Below are 23,170 nucleotides of genomic sequence, written 5' to 3'. Positions count from 1 at the left end.
CAGAACGTAGAATTAAAACACATCTCCCCTCCTCAATACAAATGAAGAAAATGTTACTTTGATGATTATTTTACGCAGCTTCCGAACACATCAGTTCAAATGTTATCGCATTCAGTGTAAGTTTACTGTGTCAGTTTTGTATCATAAGGACATAATTTTAATTAATATTAGCTACGACCTAGAAATAAAAACAAGTATTAAAAAAATTGATAATGACAAGGGAGATAAGGTCGCAAATTGTTGGTATTCTTCTCTTCGGTTAGTTCATTTTTTTATCACTAGACATTTATGTCTTTTTATTTATTACTTTTTATTATTATTTTTAAAAGTAATTTTTTTTTTTAATTTTTAAATAATTTACAAAATCAAGTCTAAGAAAATACAAAAAAAAATTTTTTATTAATTTTTCGTTTATGATTATTATTATTGTCGATAGTTGTGATTCTGATGGACGTCAATTGTTATAATCCAAAAACAAGTTGGTGGTTCAATGCACACATAAGTCAAATCAAAGAAAAATGTGATAACAAGGGAAAAGAATTTTTTTCAAATTTAGTGGAGAGTGTGCAAAATTTTAAAGAAATTTGTCAAGGAAAATATGCGAAAATTGAAAAAGAATTTTGGAAATCATATTCAAATATAACATTAAAATATATGTTACACGAACACTGTTATAATGATTTAGATATAAGAAATGCTGTTCTAAATATGACCAACAATGTTCAACATTGTCTCACAAAAAGTGAACGACTAAAAAAAAATAATAAGAAAATGCTTATGAAACGAATATTCGATGCTGTTTGCTCTCTCATGGAATTGTGTGAGAAATGCATTTTTTTTTAATTTTAATTTTCTTTTTGTATTATTATTTATTTATAATTTATGTATTTTTTAGTAAATAATTTAAAAACTTTTCTTTTTTGTTAAACTAATTTCAAAGTTTATTTTAAATTAATTTTTAATAAATAAAACAATATTTACTATATATAATTATTCAGATGAAAGTTATTTATTAGAATTTTCTCATCAAAAAAAAATTAAAATTTTTAAATTAAATTAGGTATTAAAAATGTATATTTATTTAATTTTAAAATAAAATTAAATTAAAAAATTATATAAATATTTTTAAAATTGTCAAAATATTAATTAATTATTAAAAAATGTATTAAAATTTTTTAATACTATTTTGCAGATGTATTTTTTAATGCCAGAACTGAATGCGAGGACATTATGAGAAAAAAATCTAGTTTCAATAATTGTTATGAAAAATATCCAAATGTCTGGCCAACACATAGTTTTTGGCCACTTCCATTTATTCAACCAAATCGAGTTTGCAAGTAATAATCATAAACTAATTATTATTATTATTATTTATATTATTTTTATTTACATTTTTTTAATTATTAGCATTATTATTGTTATTATTATTATTATTTTATTTTATTTATTTCATTAAACAAATTTGATTATTATTATTAATTGTTTATTATTAATTTATTTTTATTGAATTTTTTGTATTTAGAAAATTATCAAAACTGTAGAAAGAAAAAAAAACATAATTTGATTTTTTGAAAATTTTTTTCTTTGCAAAAAAAAAATAATTTATTTTTTAATTTCAGTGAGAAAAATGGATTACAAGAATGTCAATGGGACGTAGTGAGAGATTGTATCACTTTTACGTGGTACACGCACGCAACATTTAAATTACTTTTAAGCAAAGCATGGTCTTCTATATTTTGTACAAATATGATGCATTAAAAATCTCAAATGTTAATATTAAATTCTATTATATTTTTTTATAATACATAAAATTAGCAATTAAAATAAAAAATATTTTTATATTTACATTTTGTTTTAAAATTTATTATTTAAATATGATTCAAACAGAAAAACCAAAAATTTTTTGTAAGAAGATTTTATAATTTTTTTTTAAAATTTATTTTATAAAATTAAAAAAATATTTTGAAAAAATTCTTTATGATTATTATTAGATTTTTTATCATTTGGAATATTTAATTTTGTTCCAACGAATTTTTATGTCTTTTAATAAAATCAACGAAATAGTATAATTACTAATTAAAAATTGTTTTGTAACTTTTAAATTGTCCAAATGAAAATATTTCTCACGTCACATCTGTCCATTAAAAATTAAATACGATATTTTTCTTTTACTGTATATATTAAAAGCATGTGATTGTTAGATTAATTTTGTCAAGAACTTTTTTCTTGTTAAATATTAAATAAATTGATTTAAAATTTTTTGAAGATGTCGAAAATACGATGTGGAATTGCCGCTATGTGTGAAAATTGTGATATTTTTGTTGAATTAATTATTATATATAATATAGTTTCGAAATTTCTTGAAAATTTGAGGTTAGGTGTGACGTCACTATTAAGTAATAATAATTAATTAAATAAAAATATCACAATTTTAGCACATAACAGACGTTCCTCGTCATATTTTAGACATCTTCACAAAATTTTAGATCAATCCATTTAATATTTTAATAATAAAGTTCCCGACAAAATTAAAATTGTTGATCCTACTGTTAAATGCGATGTGAAAAATAATAATTTGACAATAATATTTGGAAAAAATTTATAATAAAAATTAGTTTTAATTTATTTTTTTTAAGAAGAAAATAAAAATTATTTTTCTACCAGAGCCCCTGTATGTAGATTACTACTTTAACATTAATGTCAGAAGGGCTACTAAGATCTCTCCATAATTAGTCATATTCTAAAATAATTAAAAATTATTTTAATGAATGAAAAAAAGGTATAAGTTATTATTTTTGTAAGAAAATTTTTTTAATATTTTTATTTCATTATCCGTAAAAATGTACTCGGTACTTATTTTTTTGGAGTGTTAAAAAAAGTAATAAACGTCAAAAGAGCACAAGGAAGCCTTAAAACTTGACCCGATATGAAAAAAAAGATAAGAAATGCTCGGTTGTATTTTTTTTTCTTTTTTAAACAGTACAAAAAATTAAACACTTGACCTACTCAACACTAAACTGTTTTTTTTTTAATGTGTGTACAATATTAAATTTTATTTTTGAAAACAAAGTTGTTTTCTATTCTAAATCAATAACCATTACTTCTTTTCTTTTTTTTGCAAATAGTCAAAATACAACAAAATCCATTTGTCATATTTTAACAATATGAGATTAAATTATTTATTATCCACACTGATAATATTGGAAAGAATATTTTTTTCCACAAGTGTTCCTATTGATGACGCTAAAAAAGTCGTAAGTCTTTTTATTTATTAGTTGAAAACAATTTAAAAAAACATTGATTAATTGATTGATTAATTAGAAGATAAAAAAAAATTTTTCAATAAAAATAAATTAGAAAAAAAATAGTTTCAAAAAGTAGAACAAATATATTCTAATAAACTAATTGTATGATAAAACTGATTTTTTAAAAATTAATATCAGAAAGATTTAGTGAATGATGATGGTTATCAATTGGAAACACATTATGTGGAAACTGAAGATGGCTACATTTTAGAAATGCACCGAATTCCCAGGAGTCGTGCAAGCAATGAAAGCACATATAAAAAACATCCTGTTTATGTAAAACATGGTCTTGGTGAATGTTCAGTGCTTTTTTTACTGACAGGTCCAAAACGAGCTTTAGGTATGAGCAATTTTAAATGTTAATTTTTTATTCATATTATTTTATGAAAACTCCAGTTTTTGTTGTCATTTATTCTGATGACTCAATTAGAGGAATATACTAATTCAAGATTAATTCTAAACTATTTTGGATTTGAAAATTCAACAATTTTTTTTGTAGCTTATTTATTAGTTGATAAGGGATATGATGTGTGGCTTGGAAATAGTAGAGGAAGTATATTTAGTAGAAATCATTCCCAATTTCTTTCATCGAGCTTTGGATTTTGGAATTTTAGGTACAGGAAAGAGAAAAATTTAACCATTTCTTTTATTTAGGATAATTTTTCAACTTTTTGTTTTTAAACAAAAAATTTCTTAATTTTTCCATAAAGCTGGCACGAAATTGGCCTTTATGATGATTCAGCAATGATGGACTATGTTTTGCAACATACTGAAAACAATAAATTATTCTACATTTGTCATTCCCAAGGTTGCACAGAATTATTTGTTCTTGTTTCACTTAGAACGGAATATAATGACAAAATACACTTGGCTGTTAATTTAGCTCCAGCAATATTTTTGGAACACTTGTCTGGATTAGCAAGAATTGGATCTTCATTTTCTCACATTGCTTCTGTAAGTATTTTTAATAATATTAAAACATCCACAGAGTACAATATATATTTTCAAAACTGTGGAAGATTTATGAATCTATGGAACAATCTGTGGAATTCTATAGAACATTCCCTGGAATCATTCAGGGAAGCATTAAAGAATTTGCATATGTCCGCCTGATTGAAAACTTCCACCGGATCATCAAGGGAACTCCACGAAATTCCAGGGGAAGCTTACCTAATTATTTATTTAGTAGAATATTTATTCTAACATATGATTAAGATTCAAAAGTTAATTCCATTGGAATGTATCTTTACATTTCCCAATTCCTCCAGCCTGTCTGCCACCTCTGAGTTGGTTACTACAATCGCGAGTTTCATCTATTGACCCAGGTTGGGATTTAGGACCATCATTTTTCTGCATCCTGGCTTTCCGAGTTCCTTATTTTCCGGGAATTTTATTTTCTGGGTAAGTCAATCCAAGTCGCGGATCTCAAGTGTGATCCTTCGATTCTTCAACTTCACTTTACTGATACGATGCTTTCGAATGCTTTGCGAACCTCCGCGGTAAAAGCCTTCTTATTGGAGTCGTCTCCGATTATAATTAGGAGGTCTTTTTATGTAGCTCGTGCTACTACGACTGATTCTCCTAAAATTTATGATGATCCAGGTCGCAGATCTCCAGTGTAATCATTCAATCCACTTTACTTATGCTTCTGACTCATTTGGTAACCTAAGCGGTGAAAATCTTATTGCATTTATCTCTGATTTTAATGAAGAAGTCTCCGTTTTATGTAGCTCGTGCTGTTACGTCTGTCACATTCTCCTAATATTTATGATGATACAGGTCGCGGATCTCCAGCCTAACCATTGGATCCACCAACTACACCCCACTCATGTTTCCAACCACTTTGTGAACCTCCGAGATGAAAACATTCTTATTGGAGTCGTCTCCGATTTTAATCAGGAGGTATTCCTTTTATTGATTTTGTGCTGCTACGACTGACATATTCTCCTAAAATTTATGATGATCCAGGTCGCAGATCTCCAGTGTAATCATTGGATCCACTAATTGAACCCCTACTCATGCTTTCGACTACTTTGAATCTCCGAGGTGAAAGCCTCCTTATTGGAGTCGTCTCCGATTTTAATTCGAAATTCTTCCTTTTATCTATCTCATGCTGCTTATATTCTTATAAAAATTATGATAATTCAGGTCGTGGATTTCCAGTGTAACCCTTCGATCTAAAACTACATTCTATTCATGCTGTCAATCGCTTTTTGAATCTCCATAGTAAAAGTCTCTGTTTTGGAGTCTTCTCCGATTTTAATCAGAAAGTCTCTTAGTATGCCTTTCCTCTACTACTCTTATGTGACTGACGTCCATATTAATATCCTTGCGAAGCTTACCCGAAACATCAGCATACATTGATCCTGTACCAATTCGGATCAGTAGGATTTATAAAACTTTTAATTTCCCTTCATCTTCCTCCACAATAATCTGAAGAACTTTCAAAGCGGCGTTGTCCTCCTACCTCCTTGTGTCACTGGCTAATAATCCCTCTGTTTGCTTGCTCTTTTTGATCTACCATATTCCTGACTGAAATATTGAGGTACAAATGTATTTAAAAATTTGTTTAGTACATTTTTGAAAAATTTGGACACGTCAATGCCTTAGATGGATCTACTTGGCTTAGAGTAGTGACTAATTATTTTTGTCATAAGGAAATGTTTACTCAACACATTTGCATATTTATCATCAACTCAATAGCAGGATTCAGTTCTTTTATGACAGATAAAGTAAGAAACATTTTTATCAGTGTAAAAAATAAAATTAAATTTACAATACTCGTTGTATAGTTTAAGTAGAGAATTTTATAAAATCACAATTTTGCAGAATGTTTATAACAAATTTTTAACATATTTTCCATCCGGAGGATCATCTAAACAACTGTTTCACTATGGATTCGGAGCTCATTCTCCAGGTAATTAATTTTATGAAAAAAAAGAATCGAATAGCTATTAAGTAGAATTTTTTTTTCTTCAGCTGAATTCAGACAATATGATTATGGACGTAAGATAAACGAAATAGTTTATAATTCGAGACTTCCACCGAAATATCCTTTACAAAAAGCTACTCTACCTGTAGCAATATTTTACGGCTCCAAAGATTTTTTAGCTCCATCTAAGGTATATACAATTTTTTCGCTAATAGTTAATTATTATTTTTTACAAAATTGTTTCAAAACTTTTTTTGCAGGATGTTGAATTTCTGATCGAAACACTTCCAAATGTAACTTATACCAAATTAATTGAAGGGTTCAATCATTTTGATTTTTTAATTGGGATCAATGTACGAAATAAAGTTTACGAAGAAATGTTGCAACTACTGGAGAATTATAGAAAGAAGATAATATATTGAATCATTATTTTTATCCTTTTTTCAACTTCTTATTGTTACGAACGCCAAATCCAATTTTAGTCTTGTCAATTGAAATCTTTTTCAAGATTGATTTTATTGCCAACCAATAAAATTAATCCCATAATAAAAAATTCAATATTTTCGTTTTATAAAGATAAAATATGATAATCAATAGCTGAGTTTTTTTTTACAGGATTTATTTATTTTTTCTGACTTTAGTCTGTACATTTATTATCAATCTTTATGTGAATTGTCTATCTTTAGCTGTTCTTGGGAACTCATGATCTACATAAATTAATTAATTGATATATATAATTAAAAATTAAATAATTTTCTATTTAACATTTCGACAGTTTTACTTATTATTTTTAATTAAAAATTATTATTCATTTATAAGTAGATAAGTGTTCACTGTTTTGCAAAAAGTTCAAGAATTCTATTATAAACTAAATTTTTTATGTCCGCACGTAAAAAGTAACCTAAGTGATTAAAACTTTGAAGAAATTTCCCCTCGATTACATTGGGTATCATTTTTGAGAATTGTTGAACATCCTGAAAGAAAGGAGGTATTTATTATTTACTAGTTACCATTTTCATTAATTTCCATACCTTTACAGCACCCATATTGTCGTTCTCTCCGTAAAATACTACAACTGGTAGAGTTGCCTTTTTCAGAGGATATTCTGGAGGCATTGTTGAATTGTAAATTTCTCTATTTCTACAATCACCGTAATCAAATTGTCTAAATGTACCTTTATAGGAAATGGATAAATTAAAAATGTAATAGTGGAATTAATTAATTTTATTAATCATGTTGGAATTACAACAAAAATTATGAATTTCCTATTTAGTTCTATATTTACCAGTAAAATAAGATAAATTAACACTATTAATAATTAAGTTAATTAATAATACGAACCTGGATAAAAATATAAAAATCCATAATGAATTACTTCCTTAATTGATGTTCCAGCGGGATAAATTTCCAAATATTGAGATAACAAATTCTAAATAATTTAAAAAGTTTTTGTTAATTTTTGTTAATTAATATTTTAGCTGATTTAAATACTTACTCCGTCTGTTTTAAACCAATCAAATCCATGTATAATAGACACTGCAATATAACAAATATAATTTGTAACTGAACCTTTTTTGCAGACCAAACGTGTTATTAGGGTAGTAATAAAATTTTTATCCAATACTTTTATATAACCTAAACGACCGAAAACTTCCTAAAAATTAAAATTTATTAACGGATAAGCTATTAAATTTATTCATCAATGGATAAATTTGTAAAGTTTTCTCTTTACGTTTTTCAATGAATTCTTTTTTATTTACCTGAAGCAAATACGAGAACATGAAGATAGATCTCAGAATTAGAGGTGAATGACCATAAAGCACTGAAGGTGAAAGATTAACGGATAGTTTAATTTTATTATTATATTCCGGTCTAAGCGATGCCATGACAAATAATTCTGTACATCCCTCTGAATGACACACGTTAAATAATCTTTTCTGTTTAGTGTTCTTCAAAATAAAATCTATCATAGCCGGATGATCATACAAACCAACCTCGTGGAAACTAATAAATAGAAGAAGCTTATAAAAAATAATTTTTAATAAATATTACCAAAATTCAATATAAACTGCTATCCAAATCAAGTTTACTAATTAGAAAATAATCAAAATTATTTACCTAAAATTCCAAAATTTAAATCCATATGAAGTGAGTGTTTTGTGTTTTCTGCTAAATCTGTTTCCTCGATGATTACCCAACCAAACGTCATAACCATTATCAGCTAGTATATAGGCTACGCGCAAATAAATTGTTAGAAAATAAAAAACAAATTTTCTTAAAAAAAAATTATACTTATGTTATAAAATAAAAATAAAATATTACCTAAAGACTGATTTGTTGCAGCGAACAAAAAAGCAGCAGAACTATCAGCAAGACCATGATTTATAAATACAACAGGCTTTTTTAAATTGGCAATTGTTTTGGATTTATTATTTGCTTTGCCATTTGGTATACGATGTAATTCAAGAATGTATCCATCGTCTGTGTTAGCATGATAGGTTTCAAAGGGATATCCTCGTTTAGTTACAAAATTTCTCTTAAATAATTAATTAATTATTATTTTTTAGATAACCATTTTTTTTCCTTTAGGAAATTTTTCGGCAACGATAAAACACTGATAACTATTTATTAATTTTGAATTAAATATACAAACTTTTAAATTAATTTAATAAAACACTTTCTTTAATTATGTAATTAATATTAAATTTAATATTTTAATGTTAAAAATTCCCTCACTTACAAGCATTGTTGTGGCATCTTCAGAAGAATTGGCTATACAAATTATGGAGATACAAAAAACGCTTAAAAACCACGAGTTCTTCATGTTCTTTTTTTTTGACGTCCACTTTACATAGAATGAGTTATTATTTGTTTTCCTAAGTTTAAAGACAAGGCTGGAAAAAATCGAACTCAACTATCGTCAGGAAGTTTTAGATAAAGGTAACATTATTTTTACCTTGTGTATTGAATACTGACACATGAAAAAAAACCTGTATAAACATACACAAGGAAATAGAAAAAAAATTATTATCATCAAAGTACGTAATGCTCATTTAGTTAAATAGACGTATAAATTTACGAAAAGACATTATAGATCGAGAAAACATTTTCATTAGGAAATGATTCTACATTCTGAATATTTTTGATAATCACTGAAAACAAAGAATTGATGATATATTTTTTAAATAATTATTTACGCATTCTATCTGCAGAAATTATAAAAATTTATTAATCAATGGAGAATATTAGAAAAAAATTTTATTATTCATGTTTTTCCTATTATAATCATACCAAGTTGGTTGCAAATCCAAACCGGACTGAAATCAGCAAAGATGATTTCAAATAAATCGAGAATTAGTTTCCATCTAAGCATTCCGAAAACAAACAACCAACAAAGAATTGATAATATGTTTTCTAATTAATTATTATTTATATTCTATCTCCAGAAAATGAAAAATATATTGAACATATATTAAAAAAAGTATAATTCATAAATTAACTAATTAATTATGTTAAATAATTCAACACATTAATTATAATTAATTAGTTGACTCAATAATTATATTTAATAATTTAAGATATTAATTATAATTAATTGGTTAATTATTTAATTATGATTCAATAATTAACTCATTAATTATAATTCATTAGTTAACTAATCAATTGTAATTTAATAATTAACTCATTAATTATAATTTATTATTTAACTAATCAATTATAAATTAATATTTAAGTTATTAATTATAATTCATTAATTAAATAATTAGTTATAATCAATTAGTTACGTAATTAATTATATTTCATAATTTAACTCATTAATTTTAATTCATTAAGTAACTCATTAATTATAATACATTAGTTAACTAATCAATTATAATTTAATAATTAACTCATTAATTATAATTTATTATTTAACTAATCAATTAGTTACGTAATCAATTATATTTCATAATTTAACACATACATTATAATTCTTTAATTAATTAAATTAGATAATTAATTAGAGAATATTAGAAAAAATATTTTATTATTCATGTTTTTCCTATTATATTCATACCAGGTTGGTTGCAATTCCAGACTGGACTTGAATGCAAAAATTAATTTTTGAATCTTATTTGTCCAAGGAAAGGGAAATTGGATTATTTCATTTGAATAATTTTCGAAAAAAAATTTAATGAAAAGCGCCTAAAAACCTACCTAATGTTGCTCCCCTTAAAATCGAAGTAATAAAATCATAGAGGAAAATTAAATTATTGAATAGATATTTTGAAACTAATTTATTAAATTAAGTATAAATATCTTTCTTATTACAATATGTCGTGCAAATTATTTTGTAATATTAAAAAAATTTAGTATAAATCCTATGAAAATATTTTGGTGATAATCTAGGATTTGTGTCACAATATATTAATCCAAGCGCCATGTTAAATCGATGTTTAATTATAGCTTTTAAATTACTATCACAATTTATTCGACGATCAATTCTGCATACAGCGGCATTAATAAAATCCCTAGAAAGAAAAAAAAACAATTTTAATTTGACAAACATTTTTACGTAATTTTATTTTTAATTATTTATAATAATTTTTAACACATCGCATCGGAATATGTCCTATTCCAGTATCGTATAAAAATTATTATTCTTCCTCTCTTTTATGTTGAATAAATAATACCAAAAAAAAACAAACCTGCATTCTTCTTCTGAATAAGTAATTGGTATTGGCTCTAAAGTGTAAACTGTTTTATAATTTGGATAACTCAAAGAACATTCATCTGTTGGTGAATGCAATGATGCCATGGATTCTCTTAAACATTCAGGTTGAGTAGACAATGCTCTTTCTTTGAAAAGAAATAAAAAATATTTTGAATTAAAATTATGTTTTTTTGTCATTATTTCTAAAATTTTGATTTTTGTTAAAAAATTAATAGAATTAATTTTCTAATCTTTTTTTCAATTAATAACAAACTTACCAAATTCTAATTGAAGGCAAACACCAGTTAACATATTTTTCAAAACTATTTCCTCTTCATCCTTCATTAAACGTGTTTCCACATTGAGACAATTTTGAACACTTTCAAATAATTCTCGCAATATATTTATCATTTCTGGTTTTGTTTCGCAAATTTGATTAATCCAATAAACTGATTTATAATCACCTTCAGCTGGTGATCCAAAAGTGACGGTATTTAAATCCATTAGCAAATTATTTCGATAATCTCTAAATGACTTGAGATTCAATAAAATTTGATCAAACATAAATCTTCCTCCATTGTAATAACACTGATTAATTAATTCATTTAATGTTATATTGAAACGTTCCCTTTTGAAAGACAATTGATTCAATTGAGTTGAACCAGCGAAAACTGTAAATTATTTACATGTAAAATAAATTGTATAAATTGCTGTTTAGTGATAAAAATTACGTTAATACTTTTCCCGGTCTGTCAGACCGCCATTTAAATAAATAATTAATTACTAAATTTAACTTACTGATAAAAATTCCAAAAATAACACAAAATCTTAACATTATTAGAATAATTAGAAAAAATTTAATAAAGTTAAACAATGTTAGATTAATTAAAAAGAAACTTTCTTCTGTATCGAAAAAATGATAAGGAACTGTTTTATATGTGAACTAAGGATTTCAACTGAGGTTCAAGACTACTGAGTTCTTTTATAAACATTGGACCGGATTTTAACCTCTCTGCACGTGATTTTTCAAGGTGATTTCCGTGGAAGGTTAACATCAACTCATTATAAATTTCAGCCCCTTTCTAATATGTGATTCAATTAAAAAAAAATGTATACAACTCTAGAAAACATGTTTATTTCTCCATAGTTTCAATATTATATAACAAAAATTAAGAATATATTTAAATAAATTTAGAATTTAACAATTTAGTAAATTCAGAATTGACCTTGAATTCAATGTCAAGTGCAGTTATTTCGGTCTTGTTTTTCTTGATCGCATGGGGATGTGGAATTCAACAGGAAAACAAATATAAAACCAGTTCTGTTGCTAATTATTTATTGTCATCAATTTTTCTCCGTTTTTAATAAATACTGATTTTAAAATTTAACTTTACTTATAAATATATTAATTAAAATTTAACTAGTTATTTTACATATATATATATAACAATTACTCTAATTGTTTTTAAAAATTCCACGATAAATACCCAAATAAAATAAGATAGTTAAAAAATCATAATTATATAAATTAAAGATTTTTTTATTTACAAAAATATAAATTTATTAAAATACTAAAAATTATGATTTGGCAAATGGTAGCGAAAAAAATGATGGTTCTCCATAATTTCCACTGTGGACTCTAAAATATCTTTTCAAACAATTTTCAATTGGAGCCTCGTAACTGACTGTTTCATTATTTTCACCAATTCTGCATGGAAATACACCTGCGAATAAATGCAATAATAATTATTATTTTTAATAGCGTATTTAATATAATTAATATAATTTATTGAACAAATTATAATTCATTAATTATCTAATTAATTATAATTCATTAAATAATATTTAATTGTAATTAATTAGTTACGTAATTAATTATATTTCATAATTTAACACATGAAATATAATTAATTAGTTAACTAATTAATTAAATAATTAATTATAATTAATAAGTTAAGTAATTGTTTATATGTTATAATTTAATACATTAATTATAAATAATTAATCAACTCATTAATTCTATTTAATAATTTGACATATAATTAATAAGTTCAGTAATTATTTCTATTTCATATTTCATTAATTAAGTAATTAGTTATAATCAATTAGTTACGTAATCAATTATATTTCATAATTTGACACATTAATTATAATTCATTAATTAACTTATTAATTAAAGTTCAAATATTGACTCATTAATTATAATTTATTAGATAACTAATTAATTATAGTTTAATAATTTCCTTATGACCAAAATTGTTAATCACGACTATTAATTTCTCCATAAAATTTCAGATTAATCCAAATTATTTAATTAATTTAATGAAATAATTAAATAAAATAATTATATAAAATATTTAAATAAAATAATTATATTAAATAATTAAATTCAATAGTTAATTAATTTAATTCAAAGTAAAATTAAAAAATCATCAAATTGAGCAAAGAATTAATTGCAAATTTAGTAATCTCTTTTTTTGAACTAACAATAATTTAGTAATATTTTGCTGTTTACTTTTTAATAAATAAATAATTACTATTATATTTATAATTAATTAAATAATAATTAATGTGAAGTTAATTAATTAATTCATATTACTATTTTTGTCCCAATTTAGCTTTAATAGAATTAAATTCAAGAAACAGATTAGGAACAACTTCATCACCTTATAAATTAGAAAAGATTATTATTTCCGAAGGGTAGATATTTATTTAATTAAAATTAAATTTCATTAGAAAAATATATGAAATTATTTATATTTATTTTAAAAGAAGACATTCGAAACATAACGCCCTTAATTAATTATTTTCATAATAGTGAGTTAAATTCTTAAATAAAAATTCTTACTTGCAAAAGTCATGAAACTACAAGTTGACTCTGTCATCATTCTAAGATAATTTTTCTTTTCTAAATCATTAAAACACTCTTCTGGTTCTAAACACGTTTGTGCTAGATTGAACATATTTTCCAACTCCTCGGTTATGTTTTGATTTTGAAAACAATGTGTCTGAATTACATTTTCTGGCAAATCGTCATCACCATAATTTACTTTATCTTTTATTATTTCCATTTTAGCAGCTCTTGTATGTTCATAAAGAGTCTCTTTAAAATTATTAAAATGATTTTTTAATTCTATAAGTATATCTTTATTTTTAGCATTGCATTTAACATGAAATTCACTTTTTGTCATATTCAGATGTGTTCGAAGTTTTGTGAATTCATTAAGCTGAACACTAACTATCAAATCTAAATGTGAGCAAAAGATTCAATAATTTATTATTAATAAAATTGTCAGTATTCTTAAAAACTATAATAAGATATAAAATAAATTTAATAAGAGCAACAAAAAATAACTTACAAGAAAATATTGTAATTCCAAAAATCTGAAGCAGCTGCATAGTTATGGATATTTTAATAATTAAAGTTATTTTCCTGTCTTTCTTTTTGGTAAAAAGCAATAAGCTAATTGTAAGTGAAATTTAATTATACAAAAACTATACTGGAATTTTTTTTTTAACTGGTTGTTCTATTTATACATTGATAAAAATTAATAATTCCTTATTTGAATAAATTTAATTCAAGAGTAAGATAAATTATTCTTTGGGTGAAAATTTACTTATTTACCTTCGTCAGTAAAAAGATATTTGAACAAGTGTAACTTAATTATTAGTATAAATAGAATAATTATATATAAAGATTTAATATAATTTCAAATTTAATTTTAACAGTAAACACAAAGCAAAGAAATCTTTGCTTAGGAAAATTTTAATATTAAATAATGTAGAAAAAGTTTTTAAAATGCTTTGATCAGGGATAATGTTCGTCAATGGAATGAAGGGAACTAGAAAAAAATTTGACTATTAATTAATTCTGCAGGCATTGAATTTAGATTCCAAGCCTGTGTGTCTTTCAAAAAATCATAAAAGAATTTTTTTTTGTATACATTTAAAAAACAATCATGTGAAAAAAATACGATCTCATTAATCTTAACAGTAATAATTATTAACACTTGAATTCTAATCTAACTTTCTGTTTTGATTTATAGAGATAATGATTATAAATTGCTGTAAATATTTAAACAGTGAAAAATAAATTATTAAATGGTAAAATCAAATATTGTATACTTTCACTAAATATCAAAAATGATATATCTGAATCTGTTTTGGAATTAGCAAACAAAAAATGTTGTTTTCCTTCCACTGTATCGGAAAAAGATAATTACATACTTGTAATTATTTTCATTATTTTTCCTCTTAAACATTAAAATTTTTAATTAATTATTTATTTAGAAACTACAAGTTAAAAATTAAACAATATATTTTCTCCAATAAGAGTATAGTAATATTAATAAATTATCGATTATGACAACCTAAAAATTTGTTCGCCTCATCGAGTCTTGACTGAATTGAAATTTTTGTCCAGTTTTCACAGCCTTTTACTGTATTTAATTCACATTCATGAACTTTCAAGATTAAACTATAAAAAATAAATTAATTAATTATTAATTTTACCACCGATAAATAATATAATATTGCAACTGCCAAAAAAACAAATAAAATTACTTACCTGCAATCTTCAGCTGTAGGTGTAAATGGTAATGGTATAAAATACAAAATATTCTCTACACGATCACGTGTATCACACGACGCTATTTTTATGAACATATTCAAATCTTGAAAGCATCCTTTACCGGATGCAAGTGTTCGCACACCTATAAATTGTAAAAGTAATTAGGTTTAATGAAGATTTTAACAAAATATGAAAAGGGCTCTTGCGGAGAATCTTTTCGGATAATAGAATTAAAGGAAAATAAAAATATATTTATTATGAGAATTTCAAGTGAACTAATCAATGTGAAATCGATTCTATATTAAACAAAATCCATCAAGGTTCAACAATTTAATATTGATATAATAAAAAAATTGTTCTTTTTAATTACTAATCAATACTACTGTTTGCACCTTAATTAGTTCATTTTGAAATTTCCCATTATATGAATTGGAATACCATATTTAACCGTAGAACATATTTCATTAATACTCTCTTCGAAGATTTTCGCTTTTTTTTCACTTGAGAATCGTTCATTTTCAGGAAGACAGAGTTCCACTAATTCATACATATTTTCGAGTGCACCTTTCACAGTTGGATTAATACTGAATGATTCCTGAATCATTGCATCCTGTTGTGCAGCATCGGAGATTCCTAATAATTTTATTTTCATCAACATTGCACTTTGCTCCTTCATAATTTGTACTAAATTTGATGTATGAGATTTTTGAATATTTTCAAAAGACATATTTGCATTACGATTACATTTTTCTTTATACTCCGCTGCATTTATATTGAAACGTATGAAATCATCATTATCAACAAGACTTCGTTTAATTGTTATTTTCTCAGGGATCACTGAGATATTTTGACAACCATAGAATGTATGGAACATAATGGAGTCTGCAGCTTCTACAGCAGTTTTTGTTGCGTCTTTACAACTTTTCATTGCGTCAAATCTACATTCTGAATATTTTTGATAATCACTGAAAACAAAGAATTGATGATATATTTTTTAAATAATTATTTACGCATTCTATCTGCAGACAATATAAAAATTTATTAATCAATGGAGAATATTAGGAAAAAAATTTTATTATTCATGTCTTTCCTATTATAACCATACCAAGTTGGTTGCAAATCCAAACCGGACTGAAACCAGCAAGGATGATTTCAAATAAATCGAGAATTAGTTTCCATCTAAGCATTCCGAAAACAAACAACCAACAAAGAATTGATAATATGTTTTCTAATTAATTATTATTTATATTCTATCTCCAGAAAATGAAAAATATATTGAACATATATTAAAAAAAGTATAATTCATAAATTAACTAATTAATTATGTTAAATAATTCAACGCATTAATTATAATTAATTAGTTGACTCAATAATTATATTTCATAATTGAAGACATTAATTATAATTAATTGGTTAATTATTTAATTATAATTCAATAAGTAACTCATTAATTATAATTTATTAATTAACTAATTAATTACAATTCATTAGTTAACTAATCAATTGTAATTTAATAATTAACTCATTAATTATAATCAATTAGTTACGTAATTAATTATATTTCATAATTTAACACATTAATTTTAATTCATTTAAGTTTCTTGATGTTATTTTTCGTTTCGACTTATGTTTTTTATACTAATAAATGTGTTATGAAAGACAAAAATAGTCCGTTTTTCATTTAATAAGTCATATTTTCATTTTTATTACAAGTCATTGTATATACAATGACGTCATTGTTACACTTAGACGTTTCGGAATCTCACACGTATTCCATTCTCAATAAATTTTATTCTCAAATACATGGGACACCCATGGGATCCCCATTGTCACCATCCATTGCAAATTTGGTAATGGAGGACTTTGAGGATGAAGTATTGAAAAATTTAAGTTTTAAACCGGTATTCTATAAACGGTATGTGGATGACTGTTTAGCTTTGATTCCGAAAAGTAGAGTAGAATATTTTCTGAACGAATTTAATAAATATAATGAACGAATTCAGTTTACATTGGAGGTGGGAGTGATAACAATTAACTTTTTGGATGTGACAATTATAAATGAAAATCAGAAAATTATAACGAACTGGTATAGAAAGCCTACATGGTCCGGAAGATACATGAATTTTCTCTCAAACTCTCACATAAATTACAAAATAAGTATCATTAATACGTTGGTAGACAGGGGTATCAAATTGTCTGAAAAGCGGTTTCATAATGATAATCTAACTCTCATTACGAACACACTTAAAGATAATAATTATCCAGAGGAATTTATAACACGACACATTAAACGTAGGATTTTTAAATTAAACAATAGTGAACGAAATAATCAAGGTAATAATATTGAACCGTTTGATAATGGTAATATTATAGTTTTTCCATATACGCATGACACTTATAATAAATTTAGTAGAATATGCAATAGTTATAATTTAAAAGCTATTTTTCAGTCAAATAATAATAATCATGATATCTTCCGTAACATGAAGGATTCAACTCCTAAACTTCAGAGATCTGGTTTAATCTATAAAATTCGATGTAAAGACTGTAACGTAGTCTACCTTGGTCAGACAAAGAGAAAGTTAAAAAGAAGAATATATGAACACAAATATTCATGTTCAAAAGATACGAACGTTTCAGCTCTTGTCCATCATTCTCATAGCAATGATCACGTTTTTGATTTTGAAAATGTAAAAATAGTAAGTTCCGAGCATAACTGGTTAAAACGTAATTTTCTTGAAATGTATCATATTGTTAAAAACAAAAACTCGATAAACTTTAGAAGGGATACGGAGAAATTAAATAATAACTATAAAAACTTTATTCTTAATGTTAACAAATAATGTAAACAGATAATTTGAACAAATCTTGAAAAAAAATTTATATTTTTAACAGTAACGCCATCTACTAGGAAGATTACGTAAATGCCCTCTGTGATCGGACAAGTTAGTCATAACCTGTCATTGAGTTGTTCTCACTCCGAAAACAATATTGTCTACAATTGTTTACGATTGTTGATACTGTCGATTTAATTCTTAATCAATTATGCTTAACATCGCGTATAATCGGTGTGTACGTGGAACAAAAATATAGGAACATCAGGTCAATGATAGAAAGATTGACAAGAAAATACATGATGCAAGTAAATGCATGAGCGCCTAATGTGGCAAAGTTTTTTCATTTTAAGTTTTTTAGTTAAATGTCCATGTAAGTATAAGTATAAGTTGGAAAGTATAGAAACGATGTAACAGTTAAAAATGTCAGTGAGATGATAATTATATATTAATTTACAGATTATTGAGAATGGAATACGTGTGAGATTCCGAAACGTCTAAGTGTAACAATGACGTCATTGTATATACAATGACTTGTAATAAAAATGAAAATATGACTTATTAAATGAAAAACGGACTATTTTTGTCTTTCATAACACATTTATTATTAATTTTAATTCATTAAGTAATTCATTAATTATAATACATTAGTTAACTAATCAATTATAATTTATAAATTAACTCATTAATTATAATATATTAATTTACTAATCAATTGTAATTTAGTAATTAACTCATTAATTATAATTCATTAATTAAATAATAAGTTATAATCAATTAGTTACGTAATCAATTATTATATTTCAAAAATTAAAACATTAAGTATAATTTAATAATTAACTCATTTATTATAATTCATTAATTAAATAATTAGTTTTATTATTATAATTAATAATAATATTTTTTTTTTTTTTGCTTAGGGACTATTGGGAAAATCTGTATACAGATACCTTGGCTTTCCGCTTCCTATCTAAGCATTCCGAAAACAATCCACCAACAACAACCAACAAAGAATTGATAATATATTTTCTAATTAATTATTTACATTCTAACTCCAGAAAATAGAAAAATGTATTAATCAATGGAGAATATTAGTGCTAACGATTTAGATAAGTTTCACAAATAGATTAACATAGACAACAGTTATAGAAAGGTGTTAGCTGACAGAGCTATAAAAGAGGGAGGATCAAAATCGGAGAAGACTTTAACAAAGATAATCTCACCGTAGCTTTACCTACTACAAAAGTAATCAAAGGCATTGGGAGGTGCAGTTGGTGGTTCGAAAGATCATTGGTGATCATTGGAGGAAAAATATTTATTATTCATGTTTTTCCTATTATACCCATACCAAATTGGTTGAAAATCCAGACCGGACTGAAACCATCAAGGATAATTTCTGATAAATCGAGAATTAGTTCCTATCTAAGCATTTCGAAAACAAGCCTTAAGACGGATTCACCTGCTACAAAGGTAATCGAAGACTTTGGGACGTGCAGTTGGTGATTCGAAAGGTCACGTTTAAGATCAGCGACTTGGATTAGCTGATCAAAGTAGAAGAGGTCCAAATAAGCGTTGGATTAAAAAATTCCTGAAACACGAAGGTGATAGTCTTTGGACTCAACCGCCAAGAATTAAATTCAGAGTTTTAGTCACCGACCCAGATGAAGCGGACAGGCTGGAGTAATTAGAAGGCATAAAAATTGGTTGTCCAATAAGAAAAAGAATGATAGATTGAATCTGATTAATTGGAACTTTCCAGATTTCTAATTACAAATCCTAAAGATTATTAATCAATAACTCCGATATTTTATTGTATTTTATAAAATGAATCTGATTCCTAAGACTATTCCATATTGTTTAAAATCATCCAAACTTACTTGCATTCTTTATTATTGTAGATAAATGGCAATGGAATAAATTGAACAGTTTTATATTTTTCCTTGCAAGTATCAATTGCAGCATTTGTTACCAAATCCAGACAACCTTCATCAGACGAGAAGGCATGACCTAAATGTAAAAAAAAAAATAAGTATTTATAATTTTCAAATTAATTTAAAATTAACAATAAATTTTTCATTTTACTATGTGTATATTGTGCACAGAAAAGTTCCATCAATCTCGATGTTAACGCTTGCAGTTTATCGCCTTTTAAACGATCTTTCTCTTCAGCACAGAGTTGAGAAGATTCGATAAATTTTTTTAACATTTCCTTGAGTAACATGTCCTTGTTACAACGCTCTTGAACTAATTTGTATACATCATCAGTGGGACTTACTTCCTTTTTCCATGTCATAAATTTCTCAGTTAAATTTAATGTAAAAGAAATATGTTTATTGTGAATGTCATCGTAGAAATTTTCTCCTTTTGCATCACACATTTGTTTTAGTTCAGCTCTTTTAATATTTAGTCTATCGAGAGTATAATGACGAACTGGTGGCATGCTTCGACAATTTACACTTCCAAAAACATCTGTAATGATTAATTTTGAAAAAATATAATTTTCTCATAACAATATGCAAATTATTTAATGATAAGAAATTAATTTATAATCCGTAAAGTGATTTTTTGGCACTATTAACAAAATATTGTATTGGAAAGTCTTTGGCATTAGATGAATTTTGCAAATTAAAATAAAGAACTTGATAAGAAAAATCCACTTATTTCTCTTTTTAAAACTCACTTGCAACCCTCTTTTTTCACTTATTTGCAGTCACGAAAAAGAATAAAAATTTTTTTTTTATATAATTATTTTTTTTATTTACTTACAAATCATAAGAAGGAAAATACCAATTCTTGATGATGTCTCCATTTTTTTACTATCGAAACTGACATTCAAAATGAAGGGTGACCAATAATTGAAAATGTTTTTACAACGAAATATGAGATGATCTTCACGTATAGTGTAGTTTAAACTAAAATGACGATTTAACAGAGCTCTTTTATGCGTCAATATCACTGATTTACAAATTATGGCAATTTTCTTCTTGTGACGTAATTAAGGTCACTAAAATTACAAAGCATTTCTAAGTGGAACTCATGTTAGTCCTACAAACTAAAGAAAATATTGATAAATTGATAATGATATAAAAAGGGTCGGATATATATTATATATTGTTAAAATAAATTTTCTAAAATTAAAATTATAAATTATAGAATTATTCAATTTTTAAATTAACACACTTCTAATCATAATTTTTTGACAGGGCATTAAAAAGCTCTACTTAAAAGAAACGTGAGGTTTTCATTTAAAAATAAAAAAATTGAAAAATTATATCTACCCAGTGGGAAATTGCCAAAGCTGAATATTGGCTTAATATTGGACCAGTTATTTTAGCCAATATTGGAACAAGTCTGGGAGTGTAGAGACCAATGCCAAGGCTGGAATTTCAATATTGGCCCAATATTCAACCAATATTCAAAAATACAAAAAATCAGTCTTCAGCCAAAATTAAAAAAAATTAATTATTAAAAATGAAATATAATAAAATTTTTTTGTTATATTTATATTATTATATTTTATTATATATAATAACATTATTATTTCCCTTCGGAACAAGGGTTATATATAAAATCATCCGCAATAAACGGAGGAAAAGAAAAAAATATTTTTCTAACGTCCTGCTAGGCATTAACAATTATCAGCTAAATAAAAGAGATATTGTGAAGATTCTGTACTCTATCCGCCATATTGGATCCGCTATTTTGAATTTTGAAAAACTGACATCGAATTCGTTATCAGCGATCAAAAAAAAAAACACTGAAGTGGTCATTTTCAAGAGCTTAGTTCAACTTTTAAAAATTTTACGTAATAATTAATAAAAAAAATACACTCACTATTTGTCCAATAATTATTTTATTCATTTTTTTTTATTAATTTTCGATATGATTTCGACTATTAAAATATAATTATTTTAAAAATTACAATTTTTAAAAAATAGTTAAAAACAAAATATTTCCAGATTTCTAAACAATAATATTCACGTCTAAAAACGTTTTAAAAATTATATACTTTAAACAAACATATTTCTTATATCACAGATTCGATTAATATTATAATATTAACATTTTACCTTTTTTTTAGACTACTTGATATCAGTTTCATTAAATAATTTTGTATAAAACAAACGAGCTTTATCACTTACGTGATTTAAAAGTTTTTTAACGTCTTTTATTTTTTCTCTTGATATTCCAACAGCTCTAGCGACATCAGGAATAGTATTTTGTAATTGTTCAAAACACGAAGAATTTTTAATTATTGAATACGTTATAGGTTTTTCATTATACGCGTAATAAACATCAATATGGCCATTTCCATAGTACTTGATTTTGATAGCTTTACTAATTTTTATGTTTCTAATTTCCTTATCTACATCAGCTAGCTTTTCATAATCTTTAATTTCTTGTTTTGCTACATCGATCATTATAATTGGCGTATTTCTTGCATTTTTTATCAACTCGACATACTCTTCAGGAATTTCAACTTTTTCTTTCATTTTCTTCTTCCTCCCGTATAATCCGAAATTTCTATCGCACTGGCAATAGGAATTTGTAAATAAACGATATACTACAAATAAATACTTTTTGAATTATTTGTAATATTTCAATTTGCACATATATCACATTTTATACTATTATTTAAACAGTATAAATGTTGTATATTATATAATAATAATATTATATAATAATAAAATTATAATAATAAAATTATATAGTATTTTTTTGACTTAATTGCTCAAATAACTGCGCAATACTTTTATTTATTAATATTATTTAATTTAAACTGGTTATTTTCAAGACTTCATCATAGTGTAATATTTTATTATATTTTTTAATTTT

General features: G+C 24.9%; 7 protein-coding genes across 8 annotated transcripts; 2 read left to right on the top strand and 5 right to left on the bottom strand.

Moving 5' to 3' along the window:
• The first annotated feature begins 81 nt into the window (after positions 1 to 81).
• Positions 82 to 1,845, top strand: LOC127288941 (uncharacterized). Its single transcript, XM_051316658.1, has 4 exons — positions 82 to 258; positions 437 to 820; positions 1,193 to 1,337; positions 1,620 to 1,845. Exons 1-4 carry the CDS (start codon positions 213 to 215, stop codon positions 1,756 to 1,758), a joined length of 714 nt encoding a protein of 237 aa, XP_051172615.1. The 5' UTR covers positions 82 to 212; the 3' UTR covers positions 1,759 to 1,845.
• Positions 1,846 to 3,133: 1,288 nt separating this feature from the next.
• Positions 3,134 to 6,874, top strand: LOC127288937 (lipase 1-like). The gene is made up of 8 exons (XM_051316653.1): positions 3,134 to 3,254; positions 3,444 to 3,645; positions 3,805 to 3,919; positions 4,016 to 4,259; positions 5,879 to 6,037; positions 6,135 to 6,222; positions 6,285 to 6,427; positions 6,498 to 6,874. Exons 1-8 carry the CDS (start codon positions 3,165 to 3,167, stop codon positions 6,657 to 6,659), a joined length of 1,203 nt encoding a protein of 400 aa, XP_051172610.1. The 5' UTR covers positions 3,134 to 3,164; the 3' UTR covers positions 6,660 to 6,874.
• On the bottom strand, positions 6,865 to 9,195 carry LOC127288940 (lipase 1-like). Its single transcript, XM_051316657.1, has 9 exons — positions 8,978 to 9,195; positions 8,560 to 8,773; positions 8,356 to 8,470; positions 7,998 to 8,241; positions 7,733 to 7,891; positions 7,579 to 7,666; positions 7,269 to 7,411; positions 6,972 to 7,211; positions 6,865 to 6,896 (listed from the first exon to the last, which is right to left on the bottom strand). Exons 1-8 carry the CDS (start codon positions 9,059 to 9,061, stop codon positions 7,068 to 7,070), a joined length of 1,191 nt encoding a protein of 396 aa, XP_051172614.1. The 5' UTR covers positions 9,062 to 9,195; the 3' UTR covers positions 6,865 to 6,896; positions 6,972 to 7,067.
• Positions 9,196 to 10,499: 1,304 nt separating this feature from the next.
• Positions 10,500 to 12,158, bottom strand: LOC127288956 (uncharacterized). The gene is made up of 4 exons (XM_051316676.1): positions 11,729 to 12,158; positions 11,209 to 11,601; positions 10,926 to 11,076; positions 10,500 to 10,748 (listed from the first exon to the last, which is right to left on the bottom strand). The coding sequence occupies exons 1-4, from the start codon at positions 11,763 to 11,765 to the stop codon at positions 10,577 to 10,579; spliced, it is 753 nt and encodes a 250-aa protein (XP_051172633.1). The 5' UTR covers positions 11,766 to 12,158; the 3' UTR covers positions 10,500 to 10,576.
• Positions 12,159 to 12,449: 291 nt separating this feature from the next.
• LOC127288954 (uncharacterized) lies at positions 12,450 to 15,057 on the bottom strand. The gene is made up of 3 exons (XM_051316673.1): positions 14,290 to 15,057; positions 13,779 to 14,177; positions 12,450 to 12,654 (listed from the first exon to the last, which is right to left on the bottom strand). Exons 1-3 carry the CDS (start codon positions 14,327 to 14,329, stop codon positions 12,509 to 12,511), a joined length of 585 nt encoding a protein of 194 aa, XP_051172630.1. The 5' UTR covers positions 14,330 to 15,057; the 3' UTR covers positions 12,450 to 12,508.
• Positions 15,058 to 15,197: 140 nt separating this feature from the next.
• On the bottom strand, positions 15,198 to 21,266 carry LOC127288953 (uncharacterized). Its single transcript, XM_051316672.1, has 6 exons — positions 21,101 to 21,266; positions 20,417 to 20,803; positions 20,212 to 20,341; positions 15,939 to 16,465; positions 15,498 to 15,642; positions 15,198 to 15,407 (listed from the first exon to the last, which is right to left on the bottom strand). Exons 1-6 carry the CDS (start codon positions 21,141 to 21,143, stop codon positions 15,284 to 15,286), a joined length of 1,356 nt encoding a protein of 451 aa, XP_051172629.1. The 5' UTR covers positions 21,144 to 21,266; the 3' UTR covers positions 15,198 to 15,283.
• On the bottom strand, positions 21,194 to 22,887 carry LOC127288955 (uncharacterized). 2 transcript variants are annotated; one of them, XM_051316675.1, is made up of 2 exons: positions 22,477 to 22,887; positions 21,194 to 21,338 (listed from the first exon to the last, which is right to left on the bottom strand). In XM_051316675.1, the coding sequence occupies exons 1-2, from the start codon at positions 22,825 to 22,827 to the stop codon at positions 21,336 to 21,338; spliced, it is 354 nt and encodes a 117-aa protein (XP_051172632.1). In that variant the 5' UTR covers positions 22,828 to 22,887; the 3' UTR covers positions 21,194 to 21,335. The 2 variants fall into 2 exon arrangements, with proteins under 2 accessions (XP_051172632.1, XP_051172631.1); XM_051316674.1 differs by having other exon boundaries at positions 21,258 to 21,386.
• Between the last annotated feature and the right edge of the window lie 283 nt (positions 22,888 to 23,170).

This window comes from Leptopilina boulardi, unplaced genomic scaffold, assembly GCF_019393585.1.
Source record: "Leptopilina boulardi isolate dan_hultmark-lab unplaced genomic scaffold, ZJU_Lbou_2.1 LbouV2_399, whole genome shotgun sequence".
Lineage (NCBI taxonomy): Eukaryota > Metazoa > Arthropoda > Insecta > Hymenoptera > Figitidae > Leptopilina > Leptopilina boulardi.
The sequence above is the reverse complement of the archived record's forward strand: the minus strand, read 5'-3'. Positions and strand labels throughout refer to the sequence as shown.

Bases quoted from the DNA above. Each gene is read 5' to 3' on its own strand.
- LOC127288941 (XM_051316658.1), top strand. From the start codon at position 213: ATGACAAGGGAGATAAGGTCGCAAATTGTTGGTATTCTTCTCTTCG. The intron at 259-436 runs GTTAGTTCATTT...TATTGTCGATAG, and splicing joins TGTTGGTATTCTTCTCTTCG to TTGTGATTCTGATGGACGTC. The intron at 1,338-1,619 runs GTAATAATCATA...TTTTAATTTCAG, and splicing joins CAACCAAATCGAGTTTGCAA to TGAGAAAAATGGATTACAAG.
- LOC127288937 (XM_051316653.1), top strand. From the start codon at position 3,165: ATGAGATTAAATTATTTATTATCCACACTGATAATATTGGAAAGAATA. The intron at 6,038-6,134 runs GTAAGAAACATT...ACAATTTTGCAG, and splicing joins GTTCTTTTATGACAGATAAA to AATGTTTATAACAAATTTTT. The intron at 6,428-6,497 runs GTATATACAATT...CTTTTTTTGCAG, and splicing joins ATTTTTTAGCTCCATCTAAG to GATGTTGAATTTCTGATCGA.
- LOC127288940 (XM_051316657.1), bottom strand. From the start codon at position 9,061: ATGAAGAACTCGTGGTTTTTAAGCGTTTTTTGTATCTCCATAATTTGT. The intron at 8,471-8,559 runs GTAATATTTTAT...ATTTGCGCGTAG, and splicing joins TGCAACAAATCAGTCTTTAG to CCTATATACTAGCTGATAAT. The intron at 7,892-7,997 runs GTAAATAAAAAA...TTTAATTTTTAG, and splicing joins TGTTCTCGTATTTGCTTCAG to GAAGTTTTCGGTCGTTTAGG.
- LOC127288956 (XM_051316676.1), bottom strand. From the start codon at position 11,765: ATGTTAAGATTTTGTGTTATTTTTGGAATTTTTATCA. The intron at 11,602-11,728 runs GTAAGTTAAATT...AATAATTTACAG, and splicing joins TATTTTTGGAATTTTTATCA to TTTTCGCTGGTTCAACTCAA. The intron at 10,749-10,925 runs GTTTGTTTTTTT...TTTTCTTTCTAG, and splicing joins TATTCAGAAGAAGAATGCAG to GGATTTTATTAATGCCGCTG.
- LOC127288954 (XM_051316673.1), bottom strand. From the start codon at position 14,329: ATGCAGCTGCTTCAGATTTTTGGAATTACAATATTTTCTT. The intron at 14,178-14,289 runs GTAAGTTATTTT...GCTCACATTTAG, and splicing joins TGGAATTACAATATTTTCTT to ATTTGATAGTTAGTGTTCAG. The intron at 12,655-13,778 runs GTAAGAATTTTT...ATTTATTCGCAG, and splicing joins TAGTTTCATGACTTTTGCAA to GTGTATTTCCATGCAGAATT.
- LOC127288953 (XM_051316672.1), bottom strand. From the start codon at position 21,143: ATGGAGACATCATCAAGAATTGGTATTTTCCTTCTTATGATTT. The intron at 20,804-21,100 runs GTAAGTAAATAA...TAATCATTACAG, and splicing joins TATTTTCCTTCTTATGATTT to ATGTTTTTGGAAGTGTAAAT. The intron at 15,408-15,497 runs GTAAGTAATTTT...TATTTTTTATAG, and splicing joins CCTACAGCTGAAGATTGCAG to TTTAATCTTGAAAGTTCATG.
- LOC127288955 (XM_051316674.1), bottom strand. From the start codon at position 22,827: ATGAAAGAAAAAGTTGAAATTCCTGAAGAGTATGTCGAGTTGATAAAA.